The 27768-nt window shown below is 50.5% G+C and overlaps 1 protein-coding gene and 1 long non-coding RNA gene across 3 annotated transcripts in view; both read right to left on the bottom strand.

The window, feature by feature from the left end:
• Positions 1 to 27768, bottom strand: part of IQSEC3 (IQ motif and Sec7 domain ArfGEF 3) — an 83928-nt gene that overhangs the window by 45431 nt on the left and 10729 nt on the right. Inside the window, exon 2 of the mRNA XM_081593964.1 lies at positions 9383 to 9466. Coding sequence (XP_081450090.1) covers positions 9383 to 9466 — 84 coding nt within the window. The remainder of the gene's footprint in view (positions 1 to 9382; positions 9467 to 27768) is intronic.
• Positions 5064 to 6478, bottom strand: LOC145546632 (uncharacterized). 2 transcript variants are annotated; one of them, XR_014083084.1, is made up of 3 exons: positions 6323 to 6410; positions 6143 to 6242; positions 5064 to 5352 (listed from the first exon to the last, which is right to left on the bottom strand). It is a non-coding gene; the product is annotated as an uncharacterized LOC145546632 (long non-coding RNA). The 2 variants fall into 2 exon arrangements; XR_014083085.1 differs by lacking the exon at positions 6143 to 6242 and having other exon boundaries at positions 6323 to 6478.

Below are 27768 nucleotides of genomic sequence, written 5' to 3'. Positions count from 1 at the left end.
CTCCAAAGGTGTTTGGGTGAAAAGGGAAGCAGGACACAAAAGCTTTGGGAGGAAGCCCCAGAGCTCCCACTGTGGGGAGCCAGCCCCCCACTCCAGGCAGGGCAGGGGTCAGCCCCAGGCCGCAAACTTGTCCCTGTGGGGGCTAAACTGTCTCCTCCTCTTAGGACAGAAAAAGGCCAGCCTGTCAGCTGGCGAGAAGATTTCCCTGATAAAATGCCTGTACGCTTAATCGCATCCTTGCTGCGCTGTGACAGCCTGGTGCTCGGTTAAATCATTTCCTCTCCTGCCCTGACATCTAGAAAATCTGCTCTCAGGGCCCACTGGCCCTGCTTGATTGGCATTCATCAGGGCTTTTAGCTCCTTTGATCTCTTCCCCCAACTGGTCTCTCAGTTCTGAGTCCCTCACCCCTGCTCTCTCTCTCCAGGCAACTCTCCATGTGTCACGGGCCAGGCTGGAGCAGAAACATCTGAACGTGGCCCTCTCCTCCCTGCCCATTGTCTGCCGTCCAGAGGAGGGACTGGGCCCTCTCCCTAAAGGACACAGCTCAACAACCCAGAGCAAACCCAGAGTCACGTGTCTGCTTCCTCTTGCCATACTAGGGTCTCTGCTGCAGGGACCCCATCTGCTGAAAGAGTAGGCCCATTCTAAATATTTCCGAATCATGCCTGAGCTTCTAGACCCCTTCTCCCAGAACTCCTAGATCTTACCTGATTTCTCCCTCTCTGCTCTTGAAAAATCCAGTTTTAAAACAGCTAGCATCAGAAATTCCCTGGTGCTCCAGTGAGTATGACTCTGAGCTCCCAGTGCAGGGGACACAGGCTTGTTCCCTGCTTGGGAAACTAAGACACCACATGTTCGTGGCATGGCCAAATACAATTTAAAAATTAAAAAAAATAAAGAAAGGCAGCTCTGGGTCACGGCACGTGCATGTGTGTGTGTTAGTCTCTCAGTCGTGTCTGACTCTTTGCGACCCCATGGACTAAAGCTCACTAGGCTCCTCTCTCCATGGAATTCTCCAGGCAAGAATACGGGAGTGGGTAGCCATTCCCTTCTCCAGAGTATCTTCCCGATCCAGGGATCAAACCAGAGTCTCCTGTGTGCAGGTGGATTCTTTACCATCTGAGCCACCAGGGAAGCCCTCTATGACACATACCTCATGCTAAAAAAAAAAAAAAAGCTAGCATTTATTGAGTGCCTACTATATACCAGATATCTTTGCACACAAGATGTCATTGAATCCTCCCAACCACCCTAAGGGGCTTCCCTTGTGGCTCAGCTGGCAAAGAATCCGCCTGCAATGCAGGAGACCTGGGTTTGATCCCTGGTCTTCCCTGGTTGGGAAGATCCCCTGGAGAAGGGAAAGGCTACCCACTCCAGTATTCTGGCCTGGAGAATACCATGGACTGTATAGTCCATGAGGTCGCAAAGAGTCAGACATGACTGAGCAACTTTCAAAACCACCCTAAGAGCTAAGTGCTAATGTCCCCATTGGACAGATGAGAAAATCAAGGATCCCAAAGCTTCAGTAGTTGCACCACTGTCACAGAGTTTGTATGTGGCCAAACCAAGGACCTGAACCTGAATTTGAGTTACTCTGTGTGCTCTCAGTAGGTCTCCTTTAAAACCCACTTTTGTATTTTCACAATAAGTGAGATGAGGCTTCCCTGGTGACACACACGGTAAAGAATCTACCTGCAGTGCGGGACACCCGGGTTCGATCCCTGGATTGTAAGACCATCTAGAGAAGGGAATGGCTACCCGCTCCAGTAGCCTAGCAGACTGCAACCCATGAGGTTGCAAAGAGTGGGGCACAACTGAGCGACTAACACTTTCACTTTCAATAGGTGAGATGGAGAGAGAAATCCCACACCCGGCCTGCTGAGGCTCCTCTGATATAAGTGCTCCCTCCACCTCCCAACCCCAAACTAGGGTCTCCTGTTGGGGTCACACCACCTTGATTTGTCCTGCTTTGTAAATGCTCCTGGTCCCTCCGTATGGACACCTCTTTCAGCCAAGGCAGCACCTTGCCTTCAGGTAGAATCACTCTAGGGGAGGAACCTCAGGGACTAGAGTGTTCATACTGCACCCCCTCCCGTGTGATAGCTGAGGACACTGAGGCCTGGAGAAGGGGGTGGCTCATCTCAGTCTGGGGAAAGGTCAGCACCAGCTCCGTCAGGAGGCCTGAGTCCAGAGGACAAGGCACCTTGATCTCCTTCATCTCCCGTCTGTAGATAGTAAAAGGCTGCACCCTGTGTCTCCACCACCTTGACGTCCACAGGCCCCCTTCTCTGTCCTCCCCCTACCCTTCTCTCGGCTCCAGACTGAAAAACATTGTCCTTCACAGACAGCTGACTTCCCTGTTTTTAAATACATATATATATATATATATTTACTTATTTGGCTGCGCTAGGTCTTAGTTGTGGCATACGGGATCTAGTCCCCTGACCAGGGATCGAACTTGGGCCCCCTGCTTTGGGAACACAGAGTCTTAGCCGCTGGACCGCCAGAGAAGTCCCTTGCTTTGTTTATTAATCACCGCAAACGTAATCTCTAAAAATCTCCTTTCTTAAGGCCTCTCAAAGGCAGTAAATTCTTTAAGAATGCTTGATCTGATGTAATTCCTCTCACTACATAGATTAAGATCGTTTCCTCATTTGGAGTCCGATGAATTGCATTTGAAACCCTTTTTGTCATCCGTCAGAAACACTTACTGGAATGGTAAGTCATTTTCATGGTCGTGTTATGGGTTAAAAGATACATGAATAGGTAAAGATGACCTTTCAGAGGAGAAAACAAAATAGCACAGGAACTAGTGAAGTTAGAGAAATCTCTAGGCCTTCCCTTCCTGGGAGTGAAAAGAGAACCCCTAAAATATTCAAAAAAGAAGTTTTCAGCAAACGGAGCAAAAATTTGTTTCTTCTTCCAAAACTGACAAAGCTCTGCATGAATAAAAGCTGGTCCTCGTGGTAGCTTTCAATTTGTTGTTCTGAAATTATTATTTTAGTTATGTTTATTTCTTTTTTTTTTCAGCCATGCCATATGGCTTGTGGGATCTCAGTTCCTCGACCAGGGATTAAACCCCCGGCCGTGGTGTGAAAGTTCAGAACACTAACTACCACGGAACTAACCCAGGCCACCAGGGAACTCCCAAACATGGAACTCCATGCTCATTTCTTTAAATAATAAAGCCTAGAGCTTTTATCCTCTTAAAGTATTCCCTTGGACGTTTCTCTCTTCAGCCTGGTTGCACAAATCTCCTGCTCAAGGGTTGGGGAAGGCGGGGGGCAGGGAAGGGGCCCACCTTCTCACTCCCTGGACCATAGGCCAGGCTCTCAAGGGGATAAAGTTTGGGGGGACCACACTTCATTTCCTGCACCAACGAATCCCTCCCTTCCTTGTCCTCTGATGCCAGTTGTAGAAGCCACAACAGACGTGGTTCAAATCCCAGCTGTGCCATCAACCGGTCCGGGGACCAGTCATTCATCATCTCCGAGCCTCGTGTGTAAGTAACATGGAACAACAACATTTTATAAGCTTTCAGTGAGAATTAAATCATACCTGTGTCTAGGGCACACAGCAGGCTCTCAGCACAGGACGGCTAGCATGCTCCTTCCCTCTCGTGGGTGGGGAACACAAAACAGTCACAGAGGGAGCAGGGGTTCTCTAACCAGCTCCAACATCCAGCAGCCTGTCTGGAGATGGCCCAGCCTGGCCTGGCTCCCAGGGAAGCCCCCACACAGCCCCGGGGCTGAGCATCCATCATGACCATCCAGGTCACAGGAGAGACCATCTTAGAGGACAGCCAGGCCTGAGCGGGAAGCACATGGGAGATTGCTCCAGACACAAGTCTCATGTCCCACAGAGCAGAAGGCGGACACCAGCACAGGACAGAACTTTCCTGACGCCCACTGGAGTTAGGGGGACTGCTCTCACCCAGAGGAACTCCCTCCAGATGGCATCTGTTTTGTCTCTTGTCCCCTCAGAGTCCAGCAGGGAAGACTCAGGGGGGCTGAGCGCACAGAGGGGTACAGTAACGGGGTCTGGGGGAGGAAGACCACCGTCTCTGGCTCCAGGACCAAATTCTCTGCCCTCTCCATTGAGGCCACCCTCGGGGATGGAGTCAGCCAAGCTGGGCTCTCTTGTGACAAGCTGGGGACCCTCAGAAGACAGGAGCCCAAATAAGGGCAAGCAGCCCCTCCCCACACCCGATGCTCTGCACCACGTGCAGTTTGCTGCGCCCACAGTGGATGGTGGTCTTTGACCCCCAGGATTCCTGCCCAGGCTCCACTCCAGGGCAGTGCATTGTGGGGGGTCTTCACAGCCCTGGCTAATGTGATGGACCCTAACCCCTGCAAAGGCCTCTGGAACTGAATCTCTGGACTCTGAGGACATTGGACAATTTCCCCTTGGCCTTGCCACTGCCCACTGCCTCCCTGGCCTGCAGACGCAGAGAACTTGGAGCTTGGGGGCTGGGTAGGCTGGGCGCGCATCCTTCCACCCCTACCCCTGCCCGGCCCCCACCCATGCAGTGACAGAAGCTGAGGCCTTTCTGTGCTTCTCTGGGGAAGAGCAGGCAGTTCTGAAGTCCCAGAATGGGGAAGGGTGGGGGGCAGTGTCCCCGGCAGCCTTGGCGCCTGATGTGACGGGTGGAGCAGGCACAGGACTTGGGGCCTCTGAGCCCAGCTGTTTGAAGCCTAAACTGTATCAACTGAGAATTTAATCACTCCGTAATCACTGAGTAAACTCTGGCTGGTCCACTGATCAGGCCTCTGGCCACTGTGGCGGATACTGACGTGGGGCTCCCCCTGCAATGCCCCTGCTGGCCGGTGTCCCCTCCTCAGGGGTCCCCAGCAGGGCCCCCAGCCTGGCTGATTGGCAGGTGATGGGAGTGAGGGGGACAGCGAGGGACTGGCCAGGGGGGCAGGCTCTCTTGTGGCCACGGTGCCCTGAGCAGAAAAGGTAGACTACAGAATTGTTTTTCCTTTCATGGGGGGAGATATAAATCCCAGCCTAGAAAAATAAACCCTGGCAGGTTGCACGCTAATACATTAACAGCAGTTAATTCTATACGACCAGCTTCCGTTTTTATTTTCTTCTTTATATTTCTGCATTTTCCACATTTCCAACAACTAGCAAGTATAACTTATAATCAGAGAAAATAGATGTTATTCAGGGTCGAACGCAGTGGCTGGAAGGGTCCCTCCCATGCTTCTGAAGAAAACCCTGGTGGCAGTTCTGTGCAGCGCGGCAGCCTGCAGGAGCTCAGCCTGGGCTGACCTTCCAGCCCCAGAACCGGTGGGCAGGGGTCCCTCTGCTGAGACCCCGAACTTCTCTCCACCCCAAGCCTTCATCTGCAAGTGGCCACAGGGAATGGAGACAAAATACGGGGGCTGCTTAGTGCCAGGGGGCTGGCGCATTAGGTAACACTAAGTGCCTCTTCCATCCTGGTTGGAGGACCCGACACCCAGAGTGCCCCAGCCCCTCCCCTCCCCCAGGGCTGGGGGTGGTTCTGCTTCCTGCTCAGGGACCCCCTCCTGAGCACCCCCCACCTCCTGTCATCACTCTAACAGAAGTCAGTCTTCCTCCTCTGGGGGAAGGGTGCTCCCTCCCACCCACAGAGACAAATGGGCTGCTATTTTTCTCTCTCTCTCTAGATGCTGGAGGCTGCTTATTCCCCAGGTTACTCAGCACCCCAAAGGGACGGGAGCCTGTGGGAAGAAGGGCAGGGCCTGCAATCACTGGCCAGTTCAGTCGCCCAGAATAAAGCCCTGTCATTAGTGGCAGTGGGGGGACGTGAGGAAGTGGGGCAGAGCCTGGCTCGCACTCCACTCGCTGCCCTGGAGGCTGAAGCGTGGGATGCGTGCTCGGGGCTGCGTAAACCTAGGCACGGGGATGGGTGGTCCAGCCTCAGAGGCCTTGCTGGCTCCCATAACCACCCCAGGGCACCCCGTCCCTGGCCTCCCAATCTTCCCACTTCTGGGAGCATCACTCTTGGGCAGGCTCTGGGTCCCAAGAGAGAGGTTCCCTGACTCCACCCCCAAAGCTGCCACTGGGGTCGCCGGGCAAGGCTGAACTCACACCCCCGCATCCCCAGGACTGGGGCTTTGGGGGGGCAGGGGTCTCCCCCGGGCGAGGGTTTACCTCAGGCTCCAGCAGCTCTTCTCTGTATGTCTGATCAAAGGGGCTGTGGGCCATCGCCTGCCCCACCACACCCCTATCCCCAGGATGAACCCATCGGCTCCTGAAAGGGACTCCTGCTCAGTACACAGCTTGGGTAGGGATGGTTGGTGGGGGGATGGTTGGTGGTGGGGGGAATAGCACCTCCACTCTGCTGACCCGGATCACTGCTGTCTTGGGCCGGATTCAGAGGAGGGAGGTAAGGGGTCTCGTGGCCAACCCTGCACTCACACACCGAACACCCTGACCCTGAGCTGTGACTGATGGTGTGAAGTCTTCACTGGGCCTCCTGTAGAGACCATCCGGCTTCTCCCTGGAGACCCCAGAGGAGGCCCACTGGCTGGAACCTTGCTGTTGTTCTATTGTTGTTCAGTCGCTCAGTCAAGTTCGACTCTTAGCAACCCCATGGACTGCAGCATGCCAGGCTTCCCTGTCCTCCACTATCTCCCTGAGTTTGCTCAAGTTCATGTCCGTTAAGTTGGTGATACCTTGCAACCGTCTCACCCTCTGTCTTCCTCTTTTCCTTTTGCCCTTAATCTTTCCCAGCATCAGGTTATTTTCCAATGAGTCGGCTCTTCACATTAGGCGGCCAAAGTATTGGAGCCTTGCTGAGCTGGTGAAAACCCAGACTGAGCGGTGGGGGCAGCCTGGCTTGTCCTGGAGCCCAACCGGGGGTCTCTTGAGGGTGGCTCAAGGGGCCTTGTGACCTGTGTCCTCATCTCAGCCCAGTCTCTGACCTCAGCACCTCCTTAGGGAAGTGCAGGGGTGGTGGTCAGGTACCCCCTCTGGAGGCTAAAGGGGAGGGAAGGGTCGGGAAGGTCCCAGGCAGAGCTGGGAATAGGCATGTTGGGTGTCTGATGGGAGGAAACTTATCTGGGCTGGACTTCCCCAGGAAGCCAAGAACAGACAGACAGACTGACACACAGACTATTGAACATCCGGGGGCTCCTCCTAGAGAAGCCGAGACACTGACATCAGACAGACTGACGGACAGACAGACAGAAACACACTCCAGGAAACTACAGACCAGACAGACAGGACAACTGGAACAAGTGGGCACAGAAAGTGACAGTGGTTGACCATCGGGACACACCTGGGGGCCCCTCCCCTGGCCCTGTGCAGAGTGGGCGGCAGGGAGGCAGCAGTGGGCAGAGCTCACAGGCCCTGGGGGACCTAGAGAACCTCCCACCTCCCTCCCAGGGATACTAAGATAAGAGATTTTCTACCATCTTGAAAAAGAAGCCTGTCCCCCTGCCCCCTCCTTCCCCTCTGCCTCATTCTCCCACCTCCTCCCACCAGGAGTCAGGGCTGTGGTGTGGGGGTGGGGATGGCTGGGAGGGGGCATGGAAGACCCAAGAGATGACTTCTGTCCTTGGGCACTTCCCAGGCACCAGCGTCTTGGGGGTGCTGTATTGTCTACCCTCACTGGTGCCAGGGCTCGAGTGGCAGCAAGAGATGTGGACTGGACTGAGATGGACTGATGGGCGGGGGTGGGGTGGGGGGTAGGGGGTGCAGGACAGACAGCTCCTCTCTCCTCCCTGCCAAGGACGACAACTCGGCCATGTGTCTGAGCAGTGACTGCTCATGGGACAGGGCACGTCCCTCCCCGACCTTCCTCCGGGTCACTAACTCTCTGCCCTCTTTCCTGTCCTCTCCCACTGTCTCATTCTTTCATTTCTCACCTTCCTTCCAGTTTCCAGCAGGGTCATTTCCAATGTGGGGGCTCACATGCCCCCCTGGACAGGGAGCCCCTGGGGATCCAGGAGGCTGCTCTCTCCTGAGGTCCTGGGCGCAGAGCTTGGCCCCAGTCCTCCAGGCATCAGCACAGCACCTGGTCCTCCCCCTGCTTCCATCCCCAGTGCGGTCACCTCCGGGAACAACTATGCCTCCTACAGCCCTGGAGGTGAGCACCCCAAGGTGGGCCCCCGATTTAACCCAACCCAACTCTCCGCCACTTCCATTCCCCCCACAGAGTCCTGCCTTTCCCAACCCCCTGACTCCTTCCAAGGGAAAACAAGCAGTAACAACTTTAAGGGAAGGTTTTCCATCGCCAAGCTCACCAGCTTCCTCTGGTGACTACCCATTATTTTCCTAGGAATAAAGGGGGAAGGATCATGGATCACTGAGGCTTAAACCGGGAAGTGGCCCGGTGCAGATCTGGGCCTGGGTGCTCACAGCCCAGAACCTTCTGCTGCCCTCCCACACGGACCTAAAGCCCATCTGGGCTGTCAGCGGCCCAGAGGCTCAGTAAGATGGCACATCATGCTGTTCTCTACGTAGAACAGCCCTTCTTCGTACAGATGGGGAAACTGGGGCCCAGGGGAGTTAAGGAGCTTGCCCAAGTTCACTCCAACAAGAGGAGATAGCAGATGGGGTCAACTCCAGGCCAGAGTCCGAGTGTCCCGACCCCCAGGGAAGTAAAGGACAAGCAAAGGAAAGAGAAAGGTGCTGAACTGAGACAGAAATCTTGGGGGAAAGAGAAGAGGACAAAATGTGAGCAGCACAGAGGGGGCGGCTCCAGGTGGAGACAGAGGGAGAGAGTACTGATGGGGGGAGGAGGAGAGACGGAGGGTTGGGGGGAGGACAATGAGGGGAGAACGCTGCAGGGCAGGACAGGATGGGGAAGAGAGAGGGCGGGTGAATGACCCAGGACTGGCGAGGAGGAGAGCCTGGACAGGACCCTGACTTCTCAGTGCCCCCCTCCCTTCCCAGGTGGTCTGCGAACCCAGCAGAGGTGGACAAACCTAAAAATCATAGTTATCTTGGCTCCTTCGTGGAAGGAGAAAGATTGCCAAGAAAAATGCAAGTGTTGACTAAGAAAGGCAGGATGGGTCCTGTTATTGGTTAAGGTACCTTCAGGTGCCGCACAACCCACCACTAAGACATATAGATAGAATCAAGTTAATTTCCCCTGATGTTTAAACAAGTGAACCTTTTATAGGCTGTTTAGGGAGGAGGAGCATAGGTCTGGGATTTGAACAGTAGGGTATAATGACCTAAAAGTCAGCAATGGCTCATCTGTGGTCTGGAGGAAGGAAGGAGAGATGGAAAGGAGAGAAGGAAGGAGATGAGAAGGGAGGTAAAAACAAATAAACAAAATGCGAGACGAGGGAGGAAGAAGCGGAGTGGGGCCCTGATGTGCGCTCTGCTTGGGGTGGAGGACGGTGGGGTGGGGAGGGGAGGACGCGCAGCGGCTCTTCCCACCTGTGGGGGCCCAGGTCGGAGCAGGCGGGCTTCTGCTCGGCGTCGGCGGCTGGACAGCAGAACTGGTGCAGCACAGTCTCATTCCTGAGGGCAGAGCAGAGGGAGAAGGTCAGCGCCCTCTGACCACAAGGCGCCTCTGCCAGGCATCCTGCCCCCCGGGGAACTCCGAGGTCCCAAACACTGCCCCGGGAGGACGTGGGTCAGTGCAGACACCACCTCCTGCTCGCAGCCCTCCCACCTCTTCTACCTCTGCACCCCGGTCCCTGCAGCAGGCTCCTCCACGTGGATGTACCATCTATTCAGCTCTGACTTTTGTCATGATCACAGTGAGTCCTCCATAGCCCTGCCGCCCACTAAGGTCCGGCCAGCAAGGCAGAACTAGGTCTATTCATCCAAGATGCACAGAATTGCACGCAGTGAACATTTTTGGCTAATCATACGCAAAGATGCAAAGCGCTCATAGAGGCTCAGATGGTAAAGAATCTACCTGCAATGTGGGAGACCCAGGTTCAATCCCTGGGTCAGGAAGATCCCCTGGAGGATGAAATGGAAACCCGCTACTCCAGTATCCTTGCCTGGAGAGTCCCGTGGACACAGGAGCCTGGTGGGCTACAGTCCATGGGGTTGCAAAGAGACGGACACGACTGAGTGACTGAGCACGCAGACGATGTCTCGCTTTACTGGGACTGTTTTTTGTGTGTGTCTCAGCACAGAGGGGATTCCGAAAAATTCAAAAAGGAGGCGGCTTGGCCTGAGAGAAGAGGAGAAGCTTAGATTCATCCGGAAGAGGACCCTACTTCTTATTTCAAAAGAGCTAGGAAGTGGAGAAGAGAGCGGCGGTACTGCCAGGGGAAGGTCAGAGACCAGAGAGGCCAGCTGGCCGGAGGGAGAGGAAGCACCAAACGGCGAGAACTAATGAGGCCATCGCCCGGCCAGGCCCCGAACCAGGGGAAGCTGCCCAACCACGACCTCCCACATCTGTATTCAGACTCAGGACTCCGCTGCTCAACCATAAACACAGCTGAGTCATTGATGAGACGTGCGGTCCTGCAGCGGGTGAAGTGGCGGAGGATGGACAGACACGGGGACACCCAGCAGGAGAACCGAGAAAGAAAAGCCAACAACTTTCACAGACAAGAACAAGTTATAGGGACTTCTCTGGTGGTCCAGTGATTAAGAATCCACCTGCCAGTGCAGGGAACACGGGTTCAGTCTCTGGATCAGGAAGATTCCACATGCCGTGGAGCAACTAAGCCCATGAACCACAACTACCGAGACTGTGTTCTAGAGCCTGCAAACCATCATTACTGAGCCCACGTGCCACGACTACTGAAGCCCGAGCACCCTGGAGACCATGCCCTATGCTCCACACCAAGAGAAGCCACCACAATGAGAAGCCCACGAACCACAAATAGAGAGTAGCCCCTGCTCGCTGCAACTAGAGAAAAGCCCGCACAGCAACAAAGACCCAGTGAAGCCATAAACAAATTAATAAATAGACAAGTTATAGGACTTTCACTGTGTGCTTTTGAGACTTAAAGCTGCTCAAATAAAGAGAATTTGGTGTTGGCATAGGGACAGACATACAGATTGGTTGTACCAAATGCAGAAGCTAGAAATAGACTTAAACATCAACTGATTCTTGGTACACTGATTTGTAGTAAAAGTACCAAGATAATTCAGTAAGGGATAATAACTTTTTTAACAGATGGTGCTGAAACAGTTGAATATCAATATGCAGGAAAATGGACTTCAATCCATATCTTACACCATAGATACATAAATTAATACAAACTGGATCATAGACCTAAAGTAACAGATGTAATAATTTTATAAATAGACCTAATGATTTTATAAATAAATTGTAAAACTTATCAAAGAAAACACAGAAAAAAATCTGTGACTTAGAGACACAGAGATCTCCTATGGAGGACATGAAAAACACAAACCATGGAAGAAATAAGTTGATAAATTAGACTTCACTGAAATAAAAAGAAATTTTCCTTTTTGAAAGACACTATTAAGAAAAGTGAATTCTTATAACTCAGTAATTAGGGGCTTCGCTGGTGGCTCAGTGGTAAAGAATCTGCCTGTCAATGCAGGAGACAAGGGGTGGGTTCCTAGTCCCAGACGATTCCATACACCTCGGGGCAACTAAGCCCACTCGCCACAGCAACTGAGCCTGTGCTCTGGAGCCCGGGAGCCGCAACATGAGAAACCCACACGCTGCAACTAGAAAGTAGCCCCGCTCATCACAACTGGAGAAAAGAAATGAAGACCCAGCATAGCCAGAAATAAATAAATAATTAAAAAAAAAAAAAGACAACTTCACAGAAAAGTGTACTAAAGATTGAACAGATACTTCACCAAAGAAAATATACTAATGACATCACTAGTCATTAAGGAGATGCAAATGAAAATCAAAATGAGACAAAACTGCATACCCACGAGAAGGACTAAATTCAAAAGTCTGACAACACCAAGTATTGAGGAAAGTGTGGAGCACTTGGGACTCTTACACTTCTGGTGGAAATGTAAAATGGTACAACTCCTGGGAAAGGACTCTGGCCGTTTCTTATAAAGTTAAAACACACACTTACTGTTGGCTCCTGTAACTGCATGCCTAGGGCTTCCCTGGTGGCTCAGATAGTAAAGAACCTTCCTGCAATTGCAGGAGACCCCGGTTTGATCCCTGGGTCAGGAATATCCCCTGCAGAAGGCAATGAGTACCCATTCCAATATTCTTGTCTGGAAAACTCCACGGACAGAGGAGCCTGGCAGGTTACAGAGTGAAGAGTCGCAAAGGGGTCGGACACGACTGAATGACTAACACTAACTGCATGCTTAGGTATTTACCCCAGATAAATAAAAATACATATTGACATGAAACTTCACAGCTGCAAATGTTCCCAGAAGTAACAAGCTGTCAACTCTACACATACACTGTCAGTTGATCTTGGGCAAGGTTGCCAAGAAGGCGCAACGGGGAAAAGATCATCTCTGCAACAAATGGTATTGGGAAAGTTTAACACCCTCATGCAGAATAATGAATTTGGACCCATATCTTACACTGTACACAAAATCAACTCAAAATGGGTGAGAGACTTAAGCATAAGACCTAGGGGGAAAGCTTTATGACATTGGTCTTGGCAACAATGATTTCATGGATATGACATCAAAACCACAGGCAACAAAAGTAAAAATAGACAAGTGGGACTATATTAAACCAAAACAAAGAAAAACTCCTGCACTGCAAAAAAAAAAAATCAACAGAGTGAAAAGGCAACCTACAGAACAGGAGAAAATAATTGCAAACCATATGTCTGATAAGCAGTTAATTTCCAAAATACAGAAAGAACTACAACTCAATAGCAACAAAACCTAGTAACTCAATTAAAAGTGGGCTAAAAACTTGAACAAACATTTTTCCAGAGAAGACATACAAATGGCCCACAGGTATATTAAAAGATGCTTGAGGTAACTATCAAGAAAATGCAAATCAAAACCATGAAGGGCTGTTACCTCACACATGGTAGGATGTTTATCCTAAAAAAATAATAATAATAATGACAAAGACTACAAATATTGGAGAAAATGTAGAGAAATTAAAACCCTTGTACACAGTTGGTAGGAATGAAAAAAATGGTGCTATGAAAAACAGTTTGGAGGTTTCTCAAAATATTAAAAATAGAACTACTGCATGATCCAGAAATCTCCCTTCTGGGTATTTATCCAAAAGAATTAAACTCAAGATCTTGAAGAGATACTAGCACTCCAATATTCAGTGCAGCCCTGGAAGAGGAAATAGCAACCCACTCCAGTATTCTTGCCTGGAGAATTCCATGGACAGAGGGGCCTGGTGGGCTACTGTCCATGGGGTCGAAAAGAGTCGGACAGGACTGAGCACCACACAGCACATCATTCAGTGCAGCACCATTCACAAAAGCCAAGATTCACAAACAACCTAAAAGATGGATGAACAAATAAAGATAATGCCTTCTACACAAGAAGTGGAATACTATTCAGCCTTTAAAAAGAAGGAAATTCTGGGAATTCCTGGCAATCCACTGGTTAGGACTCCACATTCTCACTGCCAAGGATTCAGGTTCCTTGGTTGGGAAACTTAAGAGCCCACAAGCCATGTGCTGTGGCCAAAAGAAAAATAAATAAAAAAAAATGGAAACAACAAAAAAAAGAAGGAAACCCTGCCGTATGTGACTACATGGATGAACCTTAAAGACATGCTAAAATAAGCCAGTCACAGAAAGACAAATACTGCACGATCCCACTTAAATGAATGAGGATCCTGAAACAGTCAAACTCACAGAACTGCAGACTAGAATAGTGGTTGCCAGGGATGGGGGAGGGGAGGGGACAAAAGGGAAATTGCTGATCGATGGACATAAAGTTTCAATCATGCAAGATGAATTTTTCCTGGAGGCCTGCTGCACAGCATTGCGCCAGTAGCTACAGTGTACCCAGGAATCTGTTAAGCAAGTGGATCTTGCATTGTGTGTTTGTACCACAATCAAACAAAATATGTAAAAAGGTTAAATATTCATGTAAGTGTTTGGGTTCAAATATTCATTTCTTGAGTTGTGTGACTAACATGAGGGTTTCCAGGGACTTCCCTGGCAGTCTGGTGGTTAAGACTTGGAGATCCCAATGCAGGGGGCACAGGTTTGATCCCTGGTCAGGGAACTAACATCCCACATGCCGTGCAACCATATAAAATGAAAAAGTGATTTCTGCTTTGTGAGCCTCTGTGCCCTGGCCAGAGGAGTAAGAGTGGGATGGAGTTGGCCCAGAGTTAATTCAAGGAGAGTAAACACACATACACACTAAGCCTTAGTAAACTGAGTAAATGATGTATCCTGCACACATATGGACCATGTGTTCTAAATGTATATAGAGGCAGTATTTTTAGAAAAAAGGGAGAGAGACTCGTGTTAAAAAAAATAATCCTAAATGTCCATGAACTGGTAAATGGATAAGCAGATTGTAGCATATCTATACAATGGAATACTATTCAGCAGTAAAAAGGAACAAGCTTACTCAAATAGGCAACAAGTGGATGAATTTCAAAAGAGCCTTATAGTAAGTGAAGGACAGCAGACACAGAAGTCCACACACTGCATGATTCTATGTGAATGAGGTTCTAGAAAAGGCAAATCCGTAGTGACAGGAAGCAGATCAGTTTCAGTGACACGGAAGCTGAAGGGAACAAGGGGTCATGGGATGGTGGAGATATTCCGTCCTTTGAGAAGTAGCTACACAGCAGTAGCCACTTGTCAAAAATCACAACCTACACGTATAAACATGGGAGGCTTTTATTTTATGTAATTGTATCTTAATATGGCTGATTTTTTTAAGACCAAAATATTTTCTTCCCCTTCTCACTTCTTGATACGTCATCAAGGGTCTTGAGAATAATTTCTAAGTTCCCTCCTCCCATTGCCCCCGGGTCACCTAATTATTAACCACCCCCCTGCCCTCATGCAGCAGGAAAAAACACCAACTTTTTCATTCTCTTCAACAGTTAGATTGGATTTTCAGAGACCAGATGGCTTGCAACTGAGCCAAAGGAGGCCAGGGGGCCAGAAAGCAGGACAATGAGAAAGTTGGGGGTGGGGGTGGTTGAGCTGGGAAAATGCTGGCTGGGGACCTGCAGCAGGGGTGGGGAGGGGTGTTCCAAGAAGTGCAGCAGCAACAGCTCAGGAACTCGTGATGGAGACCCAGGCCCCTCTCCACACGCTGGCCCTGGGCCAGCACTGTAAACCAGGCTCACCTTGTAAACCTGTCAAGTCACTGTAAACCAGGCTCTTAGGCCTGCCCTGTGCATCTTACTGAGCTGTGGGGATTCAGGAAGACTTAAATGCAAAACTGCACTGGGAGAAACCTAATAAGCCCAGCACAGACACACAAACATGACTGTGCTGTGCTAAGATGCTCAATCCTTTCAACTCTTTGTGACCCCGTGGACTGTAGCCCACCAGGCTCCTCTGTCCATGGGATTCTCCAGGCAAGAACACTGGAGTGGGTTGCTGTGCCCTCCTCCAGGGGATCTTCCTGACCTAAGGATTGAACCTGCGTCTCTTACATCTCCTGCTTGGCAGGCAGGTTCTTTACCACTCGCACAGCCTGGGAAGTCTATTACTGATATTAGCCTGGGAAACTGAGGGACTCTGTGGCCCCAGCTCTGTGGGCAGCAGAGACTGCCGGGTAGGTGCCTTCCCTACTTCCTCCTCCCAGCCCCCGCCCCTCCTGCAGGCCAAGGGCAAGAAGGAAAGGGTGGACTTCCTTTGCTCCTCAGTGCAGTCAGCCAACTGTACATCCTCCTCAGAAAGCTTTGGAAAGGTCTTAATAATAAGACAAGTGATGACAGATGTCCCAGCAGCCAGGGGCATAAAGCTACAGAAATGTCACCCTGGTCTAGGAGGCCCGCAGCTCCGTGTTCCACCCCAAGTCAGACCAGGGCTGCAAGATAAGGTGGGCCTCCCTCTCACCAGCCTCTGCTTCCCTCTCATTCTCTGCCCAGTCTCCTTTGGAGGAGCTTTAAAGGTCAGCTAGTCCAGCGGTCCCCAACGTTTGTGGCACCAGGGACCAGTTTCATGGAAGACAATTTTTCCATGGACTGGGGTAGGGGGGATGGTTTCGGGATGATTCAAGTGCATTACATTTATTGTGCACTTTTCTATTCTTATTACATCAGCTCCATTTCAGATCATCAGGCATTAGATCCTGGAGGCTGAGGACCCTCAATCTCATTCATGTCCCCCCACTGCCAAGGAATAGGGGTTACAGAGCCTGGCGGAAGAGCTACCTGTGTTTCCCTCTCAGAGAGGAGTCCCCTGAAAACAGGCTGCTGGCTCTTAGATGTTCATATGTAGAAGTCTGGTCCTGCAGAAACTGTGTGTTTATCTCCTGGGTTCTGAGGAGCCTCAGGGCCCCATTGGCCGCCCCTGGGTCCACCCCGGAGTCAGGAGGCAAGTGGAAAAGGCTGGGTATGGACCTTACACTCCAACTGGAGCTCTGATCTGGTCTAATTACATGTTAGGATGCCATCAGGTTTGATGTGGAGGGTGGGGGTGGGGAAGTTTCCTTGTTTTAAAAAACAACTGAGGAACTATTCTTCTAACTGGAAGCTCTCTTCCTGCGGTGATTAAGCCTGTTCCATCTCTCCAGTCACCATGGGGTCGGAGAAGAGCTTCGGTGGCCCACCCCCACCCTCCAGGTCTCACTGCCTGGAGGAAGCCTCGTTGCTTAATTCTGCCTAACTCCTTGGTACCTGTCTTGCCTTGGTCTCCTCATCTACAAATGGGGTTAATGATAGAACTTCTCTACAGCATTGTTCTGAGGGTGAGATGAGTTAAAACACACGCACTTGCAATAGAAATTGGCGCACAATAGACACTTCCTTGGTGGCTCAGACAGTAAAGAATCCACCTGCAATGCAGAAGACCTGAGTTCGATCCCTGGGTTAAGAAGATCCCTTGAGAAGGGAATGGCAACCCACTCCAGTATTCTTGCCTGGAGAATCCTATGGACAGAGGAGCCTGGCGGGCTACAGTCCATGGGGTCACGAAGAGTCGGACACAACTGAGCGACTATCACTTTCATTTTCAGCAGCTTAATAACTGTCAGCTGTTATTAAAGCCCTCGCTTCTGCCACCCTTCCATCTCAGGGAGGGTGATTCTTTCTCTCCAAGCCCCATCATCAAGCTTTCTCCTCCTCGATGGTCTTCAACACTGTCCCGTTTCACAGGCTACACTCTCCCCTCTCCTCTACAGCCTCCCAGGAAAAGTCAGTTGCTACAGGTGTTTCCTCTCACCTTGATCTCCTGGAACTCACTGGAATGTGGCTCTTCCTCGGAGCTCCCCCAGGGAGCCCCCAGCGAGCCTCATTGACTTGACTCTCTGGAAGATTCATCGGCCAAACTCTCCTTCCTGAAACACCCTGGCCCCTGGCTTCCAGAGAAGTGGTCTGCAGGGTTGTTTCCATGGTGATGGGAGGAACCCATCCCCATACAGGGAGGAGTCCATGGAGAAGAAAGGGGCCTACGTCCAACAACACCAGCTGGTCCGGCCAGTGCTTGTGACCATCCTGAAAGTGAGCCTTCGGAGTCAGGCCTCATTCTTGAATGAGCTGCTCTATTTCCCAATCAAACAGCAAACTCCACGTCTTGTGTACCTGTTCAATGTTTGCTGGCCTGGGGGTCTGCCTGGGTCTAGTGCATTCTTTTGTTTTCTTTTCAATTATGCAACCCAGTGCTATCAATTCTGTTTTGCCCTCGCTCCTCAGACTTTATTTATCTCACAGGTTAAAGTCTGTATACCCTGTTACTAGCTTCTCCCTATTTCCTCCACCACACATCCAGTCCCCGGCAATCAGTTTTCTCCATTCTGTTTCTATGAATTTGACGTGTTTTTTTTTTTTCTTTTTAAGATTCCACATGTAAGTAATATCATGCAGTATTTGTCTTTCTCTGTCTGGCTTTAGGATCACACCCTCAAGGTCTATCCATGGTGTCACAAAGGCAAGATTTCCTTCTATCTCATGGCTGGATGATAATATTCCATTATATACATATGTGTGTATATATGTATATATATGTACATATGTGGATCCATCTTCTTTACCCATTCATCCATTGATGGACGTGTAGGTTGTTTCCATATCTAGGCTATTGTAAATAATGCTGCAATAAATGGGAGTGTAGCTATCTCTTCCAGATCCTGTTTTCATTTCCTTTGGATCAATACCCGGAAATGGAATTACTGGATCATATGGTAGCTGTATTTTTAATTTTTTTGAAGAATCATACTCTCTTCCATAGCAGCTGCATGAATTTACATTCCCACAACAGTGCACAAGGGTTCCCTTTGCTCCACATCCTCTCCGACAGTTGTTATTTCTTGTCCTTTTGATTACAACCGGCTTAATAACAGGGGTGATATGGTATCTCATGGTGGTTTTTTATTTTATTTTTTTAATTTATTTTGGGCTGCACTGGGTCTTCGTTGCTTCACACGGGCTTTCTCTAGTTGTCTCAAATGAGGGCTACTCTATAGGTGCAGTATGTGGGCTTCTTATTGTGGTGTCTTCTCGTTGCAGAGCATGGGCTCCGGGAGCGAGGGCTTCAGCAGTTGCATTTCCCAGGTCCTAGAGCACAGGCTCAGTAGTTGTGGCGCATGGGCCTAGCTTTTCCTTGGCTTTTCCTCCCACCTAGATCTCTCGGTAGGATCTTTCCAGACCAGGGATTCAACCCATGTCTCCTGCTTTGGCAGGCAGATTCTTTACCACTGAGCCACCTGGGAAGTCCCCTCTGCCCATTTTTTAACTGGTTTGTTTTTTGCTACTTAGTTGTATGAATTCTTTATACATTTTGAATAGTCACCACTTCTCACGGCATGATTTGGAAATATTTCCTCCTGTTCCGTATGCTGCCTTTTTGTTTTGTTGATGGTTTCTGTGCCATGTGAAAGCTTTTCAGTCTGATGCCATCACACTTGTTTCTTTCTGCTTTTGTTGCCAGTGTGTTCCTTGTCACATTCGGTACCAGCACCTTGCTGGGCACCCAGGTTGCTGTCTCTTCCCTTCACTCCAGCCCCTCGCAGCTTATCCAGCATCTTCTCACACACCTTTTCATCTTTGGGTTAGATCTAGTTATTCCCCTTGGCAGGTAAGGAACAGAGAGGTGACCTGGTTTTCCCAAGGTTGCACAGCTGGTTATGGGTGGAACCAGCGCTGGTCAAGTTCCTCTCATCCTAGGCGAGTGGCCCATGGAGCAGCCAGGGAGCCACAGATGCCCTAGGGAGGAATTCCACCAGGACCCCTTCTCCAGCCACAGGAGGCAGCTCGGTTCCTGGACACCCTACAAGCTGCAGGTTTGGGAGGAGCTTCATTCAGTCCCTGCCTCCCCCTTGGTGAGGCTGTGGACACCCCAAATCTACGCACACACCATCCTACACATGTGTCATGGATGCACACGCACTCACTCTTGGCTGTGTAGACACACATATGCACACACATATTTTCACATGCAACCCTGCATGTGCAGATGGGCACACACAGGACTGAGACCAAGGATGTTTCATCCCTTAGATGAACCCTGCTGACCATGTGGCCATGAAAGGCTACGATGTCCCGCGCATGCTAAGTCACTTCAGTCGTGTCTCTTTTGCCACCCGATGGGCTGTAGCCGGCCAGGCTGCTCTGTCCATGGGATTCTCCAGGCAAGAATACTGGAGTGGGTTGCCATTTCCTTATCCAGGAGATCTTCCCAACCCAGGGATCGAACCCAGTTCCTCTGCATTACAGGTGGATTCTTGTCTTTATTTCCTGGCAAGCCACAATGTCCCATGGGGACCTTGCAAATCATCCATCCATGGCTGCACATGACACTCTGCCTGTCCTCAAGCCCAGTCCTCAGGGCAGAACAGAGGTGAGTGGGCCAAAGGCCAAGCTCAGCAGTATGAACAACTGTCATGTGGGTGTGTTACATGGGGGGGCACGTGGGACCACCAGCCTTTTTGACCATGAACCCTGGGCAAAGTTCCTGATCAGACCTTGACTCAGGAAGCACTTCCCCATCACAGGAAATTCCCCTATACTCCTCTAGCGTGGGGATAGCTACAATAGGGAGCATGAAGCTAAAGCTTGCGTGTGAATCCTGAAGACACCACTGTTGCTGTGTGACCTTGGTGGGTCAACTTAACCTCTCTGGGCCACAGTTACCACATCTGTGAAATGGGGATAATCATGCCTTCCCATTAGGACTGTATAGATAAACTGAGATTTAAAGACGTACATAAATGCTGAGTGCATAGCAGAAATTAGCATGTGGATGTTGAAAGACAATGAATGAGATGAGTGAAAATCAGATGGTTGCGGGTTGCATTGCGGGGCTCTCTCTGCAAGCTGCTCTCCTTCTTGTGCCCCTTGAGCCCCCTGACTATTTCCTGTCTGAGTGGAGACTTTGCTCCCTGCTCAAATTCCCCCAGCTTCCACCCTACACACCCCTCTGGAGGGGCCCTGCAGCCCTCACAACCCCACCTCTGTCTCTGTCTCTCTCCACTTTACATTTCTATTCCCTGAACACATGTGTTTCTTCCAGCCCCAAGGCCTTTGCACAGAATATTTTCCCCTCCAGTCTTTCTGTGGTTCCATCCCTCACTTTATTTAAACTCTGGTCAATGTCACCTCCTACATGAGGTCTTGCCTATAAACTGCCCTCCTCCCATCTCTCCCTGATTTTTCCTCACAGTCACAATGAGTGTGTATAAACATGAGTTACATTTCTTGTTGAACATCTGTCTTCTCCTCTCAAATGTGAGTTCTTTGATGGCTGAGTCTTTGTCTGACTTGTTCACTGTGAGTCCCCTGCACCTACAGCAGAGCCAGACATGCAGTAGATGGTCAATAACTACTTGTTAAATGGATGGACAGCTAGAACTCTGCTCTTGAGGAGCCCAAATAAAACTTCCATCCCTAAACAACAATAATATGCTCAGTTCCCCTCTCTCCACATTCCTTCTCTTGCACAGCTCAGCTCATTAGTTCAATATATTTTAATTTTTTCCCAGCACACAGCTAGCTGATTCAGCTGATCTATTCTAACGACTCTTTTTTTTTTTTTTTAATTTGACTGCGTTGGGTCTTAGTTTCAGCATGCAAGATCTTCGTTGCCTTTTGTGGGATTGAACCTGCATCCCCTGAATTACAAGGCAGATTCTTAACCACTGGACCACCAAGGAAGTCCCTCTAATAGTTCTTGGGCAGGGTGCTGCATGGGAATCCTGAAAACTTCCTTTAAAGTAGACTTGGACGAAATGTGGGAGCAACCTAGATGCCCATCCACGGATGGTGGTCTGTCCATGCCATGGAATAATATTCCACCAAGAAAAAGAATGAAGTGTTGATACAAGCTACAGTGTGTGTGTATGAACCTTGAAGACATTATGAAGATGCCAGGCAAACAGGACCACTTCTTCCACAACTCTATTCCCATGACACATCCAGCCCGGGGAACTCTCTCGAGTCAGAGAAGAGATAAGTATTTGCTTGATGTTGAGAAGGGTTGGAAGATTAGACTAGTGACAAAGGGTACAGGATTTCTTTTTTGAGGTGATGAAAATGCACTTAAATTATGGTAATGCTAAAAAAAAAACACGGATTGTATACTTTACTTTTTCTTAATATTTATTTATTTAGCTGTGCCGAGTCTTAGCTGGGGCTCGTGGGATCCTTGATCCTTGCCATGGCATGAGGGATCTTGGGATCTAGGTTCTGACCAGGGACTGCACCCACACCCCCTGCTTTGGGGACTCTGAGTCTTAGCCACTGGACCACCAAGGAAGTCCCGGGAATTGTATTCTTTAAATGGGTGGATTGGGTGGGATATGAATCGTATCTCAATAAAGCTGCTTTTTAAAAAACTAAATAAACAAATAAAGTACATGCAGGTACTCCCCTTCCCCCTCAACCTCCCCCTCAACGACGGTCTCCAGGGTGAAGGCCCACGGGCATGCCCGTTCCTGGTTCCTGCAATCGTCTGCAGGAAGGCTTCCGAGCACAGAGGCTGAGAGCACTGACTCCAGAGTCACATGCACCCTGGGTTTGAGTCTGGATGCTACCTCATGATTGCTTGACTGAGGAGGGGTTCCTGACCCTGTTGTGCCTCACCCCCCCCCAACTATAGACATTACTGAGACATATATTGAGATAAAGTTAGGTTGCAAGGCACTTAAGAGAATGCCCAGCCCACAGTGAGTGCAGGATAAAATATTAGCCTTTATTAAATGTTTATTACTTTCCTCCAGGCAGTGAGGCCGTGTCCTCAATCTCCCTGCAGCGCTCAGTGTAGGGCCCTTCCTGTGGATGGACATCCCTTGCAGCTGGCTGACACAAACACGCCCCCATCACTCCCACCTTCAAGAACAACCTTCTGTCCTGAACCCTCATCTGCTCCGTGTATCGCCCCATTTCTTTACTTTTCTTTCTAGAAAAATTCATCAAAGAGTTTTCTATACTCACTTTCTATAGATCCTTCCATTCTGTCATCTTCTAAACTTCCTTTTAGGGAAATTTCAAACATGTACTTTGCCAGTCTTCTACCCACCACGTTTTTGCTTTGTGCTTAGCTGCTCAATTGTGTCCAACTCTTTGCGACTCCATGGACTATAGCCCACCAGGCTCTTCTGTCCACAGGATTTCCCAGGCAAGAATACTGGAGTGGGTTGCCATTTCATACTCCAGGGGAACTTCCCAACCCAGGGATCGAAGCTGCATCTCTTGAGTCTTCTGCATTGGCAGTCAGGTTCTTTACCACCAGTGGTTCTTTACCACTGTGTCACCTAGGAAGCCCTAATATTGTGTTCAAATGTCCCTGGTTGCTTTAAAAATGTTGTTTTACGACTTCCCTGGCAGTCCAGTGGTTAAAACTCCCTGTTTTCAATGCAGGGGGTGTGGGTTTGATCCCTGGTCAGGGAAGCTCCCACATGCCTTGTGGCACAGCCAAAAACATTAAAAAAAAAAAAAAAAAAGTCTTTTTACAGTTGCTTCATCAGGGCTTTCTTTGTGGCTCAGCTGGTAAAGAATCCGCCTGTAATACGGGAGACCTGGGTTCGATTCCTAGGTTGTGAAGATCCCCTGGAGAAGGGAAAGGCTACCCACTCCAGTATTCTGGCCTGGAGAATTCCATGGACTGTATAGTCCATGGGGTTGCAAAGAGTCGGACATGACTGAGCGACTTTCACTTTCATTTTACTTTCATCTGAATCAGGACCTAATCAAGGTCCACACTTCACACTGGGTCAATTTGTCTAAGTCTCTTTTCCCTTCTCCACACAAATCAAGCTTCTGCCCTACCCCTTGCTCTACCCATGTTGGGCTTTTGGGGATCACCAATGACCTCCACGCTGCTCAATGGACTGCCCCCCTGCTCACCCTGTCCAGGGAGTGACTCTGCTCCTGTCCTCTGCACTGAGATCCCTCTCTGCTGAGACACCGCTTGAGTCTCTAGCTCTTCTGTTCCTTCTTCCGCTGCTCCTTCTCCGCTCCCCTCCCCACCTCTTGATACCAGTACGCTCCAAGGCTCCATACTGGCCCTCTTTGGTCTTCTTTTCTTACTCCCTGCTAGCGTCACCCTCCCCAGTTTTTATCTCTAGTCCATCCAAAGGCCATCTCCTCCTGCATGTCTAACAAGCATCTCCAACTTAGCCTGGCTAAAACTCAACCCCCACAGACGTCCCCATCTCATCCTTCCAATAATTTTGACCCTAACCCTTGGACTCATCCTCACCTCCTCTTTCTTTCATACCCACGTTAATCCTTCAGGAAGCCCTGTGGGTTTGCCTGCTTATCGCCACTTACTTCCACGATCCCTGGTCCAAGCTACTTCCATCTCTTACCTGGACCTTGCAACAACCTCCCACCTTCTCTCCCTGCCACCAGCTTTCTTCCTCCTCAGTCGATCCTCAACCCAAGCTCAACCCAGCAGCTGAGGTCCCTTTGAAGCATTCTCTGCTCAAAACCATCCACCAGCTCCCAGTTTTTCTCAAAGTAAAAGCCAGACTCTTCACAACAGGTTCCAAGGCTCCATCAGTGCTTCTCATCAAGCAACGCTGGCATTGTGGGCAGGAAAACTCTTCCTGGTGGAGATGGTCCTGAGCACTAGAGGATGCTAGCCATAGCCCTTGCTCATTAAATGCCAGCAAAGGATCCCCTCCCACCCCTGCCAGCCACTGTGACAACTAAAATGTCCCCATACACTTCCAAACACTGCCTGGTGGGTCTGGAAATCCCAGGCGAGACTCTCTTACAAGGTTTGCTGCAGCCCGGCATGTTCCCCCACGCCCGCAACTGCCACCCCTCCAAGGTCTCTGACTCCCCTCAGACCACTCTCCCTGTGCTCCATCAGCCCCCCGCCTCCCTCGCTCCCTTGCCGCTGCGGACCCTGCCAGGAGCCCTCCTCCCCCAGAGCACACAGAACCCCTTCTCCAGGGCACACTCAGGCACTATCTTAGCTCCCAACCTTCCCAGGGCACCTCTTCTGAAATTGCAAACCTCTCTATTTCCAGGCCTCCTTGCCCTCTTTCTCCCCAGAGCACATATCCCATCAAACGTATGTTTTAATTCTTAACCTTGTTTATTTACTTATTTTTTGTCTCTAAGCTTCATGAATTGATGTGGGGCATTTTGCTCGCTGCTATATCCGAGTTCCTGGCACACAGCAGACAATCGATAAATATTTGTTAAGTGAAACAAAGAATGCAGATGCCATAGATATTTACTTACAGAGAGAAGAAAATAAGCACTTTTAAGCCACAGGAATAAATAATTAATTTCACCCTCAGCAAGGACTGGAGTGTGTTCAGCCTGGAGTGGCAAGAAGGGGAAGAGATGATGAAAACCTCAGTTTATTTCTCAGATCAGTTCAGAAAGACTTCCTGGAGAAGGTGAGCTGTAGAACTCACTCTCAGCTCATTTTGAACCAGATTATAACATCCTGGCAGCTTCCCCAACACTGATGAGTGCAGACAACACAGTGAGCCCAGAGCAGTGGAGAGTTTTCAGGTAGGAAAGCCCACTCCCTGAATCTATTTCTACCGCAATTTACCAGTGTCTGTAGGAAGCTCCACCAGCAGGTTCCCCACTGGAGGGCCAAGTTCAAATAGAGCCACTGGATAATGCCTGCCTACCTGTGCACGACCCATCCCCACCCTCAGAAAAGCCCACCCAACTGATTACACAGAGGCAGGCTGCCCAGAGCTTGCCTTCCACACGCTCAGTGAACGAAAAGAAAGGACCTAGATTCACAGTCACACAATGGAATACTTTATAGCTATTGAAAAGAATGAGACAGTTCTTTTTATACTGAATATGGAAGCATCACCCAGATAGATTATTAGGGGGGAAGAATGCAAGATGCAGAAGTGTATAGTATACTACCATTTGTACAAAATGAAATATATACATATCTAAACAAATATATATACCTATAAATATATGAGTGCTCAGTTGTGTCCGACTCTTTGCAGGCCCCATGGACTACAGCCCCCCAGGCTCCTCTGCCCATGGAATTTTCCAGGCAAGGATACTGGAGTGGTTGCCATTTCCTCCTCCAGAGGATCTTCCCAACCCAGGGATCAAATCCACGTCTTCTGTGTCTCTTGCATTGGTAGTTGGATTCTTTACCACTGACGCCATCTGGGAAGCATATATATATATATATATATACACACATGTATATACACACACACATATAGACTATCCCTGGAAGGATACACAAGAAATTGCTAACAGTAGCTGCTGGGAACAGGGGCTGGGGGTGAGTGGGTGCAAAATAGAGGTGAGGAAACACTTTTCACTGTAAATGCTCGCATCTTTCAAATTTTGTACTATGTCGATGTTTTGATACTACCTATTTGAAAAGAGTAAATTCCACTTTAAAAAGAACACAACCAGACTGACAAAATGAAAACCAAGCATGTGAAAAGTTCAGCATGTAGGGTTTTAAAATGAAAGCCACCTGCAGAAGAACAGGGGGCCAGAGTGGAAGGACAGACTGCTTCCAGCAGACCAGAGAGTGAGCTTCTCTAACAGTGGCTTCTCCATCTACGGCCGGGGACTGAGAAAGCCAGTGAGTTCCTAGGTGCCATGCAGAGCCAGGCAGCAGCCAGAACCTGCACGGTTGGGGCAGGGCTGAGGGAAGGACTCCACTGCCCTAGCTGGCCAGGCCATATCTGACTCCTGAGCCTCAGGGCTCATTGTAGCTCCAATGTTCTAGGAGCTGGAAGCCAGACTGAGGGGACCAAGCTACCCACAGATCCCACCTGGAGCAGAAATTACAGGCCTCGGTGTGCTCATCTGAAAGCAAAGGAGGCAGCTGGAGAGAGTGGTCAGGAAGGCCAAGGAGAATGGACTGCCTTCAAATATTTGAAGGGCTGTCAGAGAATGAGGAGACCTGTTCTGAGCCCTCTGGAAGACTCCACCTTCCAAAAGCACTTTTTTGGCCCAGTTCTTGCCAGAGAGGACCCCAGATAACAGCTGTCCTTGAGGCCCCACTGCACCAGGCCCCAGGTTGCTGAGTGCTTTATTGGCATCGACTTTGTGAATTATCACAGTGTTCCTAGGAGGGTTCACTCTTCCTACTCCCATTTTGGAGATAAGAAAACCAAGGCTGTCACTGCTGAGGGTCACATCACTACATGACGAAGTCAGAGCTCAAACCAGAGGCCACACTCTGAACTACTACAGTCATCACAGGTTTGGCCAGAACTCAAGGGCCATGTGATTCTGTTGCTGTTCAGTCGCTCAGTCGTGTCCGACTCTTCCCAACCCCAAGGACTTCAGCACCCCAGGCTCCCCTATCCTTCACTATCTTTCAGAGTTTGCTCGAAGCCATGTCCATTGAGTTGGTGATGCCATCCAACCATCTCACCCTCTGGCGCCCCCTTCTCCTCCTGCCCTCCATCTTTCCCAGCATCAGGGTCTTTTCCAATGAGTCGGCTCTTCATATCAGGTGGCCAAAATATTGGAGCGGCTCTTCACTTCAGGTGGCCAAAATATTGGAGCTTCAGCTTCAGCATCACTCCTTCCAATGAATATTCAGGGTTGATTTCCTTTAGGGTTGATCTAGCTATGGGAAGCTAAGGCAGAGCTGGGATCCTCTGCCAAGGTGACTCGGGTACAAGGAAGGCTAGTGAGGTGGATGCTGAGTAGAACTGGACCTCCTTGACACCTCCCTGACCCCCGATCCTCTTTGCTGCCCCTGCGGCTTCTCCCAGAAAAGCGATGGCCCTTTCCACAGTCCCGGCTGAGACATCCAGCTTGGATCGTCCGCACCCTAGTACAGCGCCACTCCTCCGCAGCGCCCCAGCCTCCAGTCCCCCGGAGGAGGGCAGCGGGTCGGGTCTGGGGAGGGACCGCTGCCCGGAAGCCCCTCCCCCGGCCGGGCCCCCGGGAGGCGGGCAGCTGGGATGCTCCCAGACACCGTGGGCGGGCGGCGCGCCAGGCTGGGGCGGGGAGGGGGGGCGAGGGGGGGGCTGCGGGGGAGCAGCCGACCCGCGAGATGCGCCCCTCCCCACCCTGCGGGGCCGGGCGCGCAGGTGTGGGCAGGGGCCACGCTTCCCGGGCGCGTGACTCAGCAGCCGCCTCGCCAGGCGAGGCGCGGGGCACACAGCTTCCCGACGCGGGGGGGTAGGAGGGGGCCGCCCTGTCGCCCCCGCGGGAAGCGCCGAGGGGCGCGTGGGCCGGGACGTTCCGCAGCGGCCGCTCGCCAAGCCGCCCACGCAGCCCCGAGCCCGGCCCGGCGCGCCCGGCCCCGCGCGCCCGCCCCCGCGGAGCCCCCGGGACGCGCCGCCCGCTGAAGGGCTTCCCCAGG

The sequence above is a fragment of the Giraffa tippelskirchi genome, chromosome 4 (genome assembly GCF_054371585.1).
Source record: "Giraffa tippelskirchi isolate mGirTip1 chromosome 4, T2T-mGirTip1v1.2.pri, whole genome shotgun sequence".
NCBI lineage: Eukaryota > Metazoa > Chordata > Mammalia > Artiodactyla > Giraffidae > Giraffa > Giraffa tippelskirchi.
The sequence above is the reverse complement of the archived record's forward strand: the minus strand, read 5'-3'. Positions and strand labels throughout refer to the sequence as shown.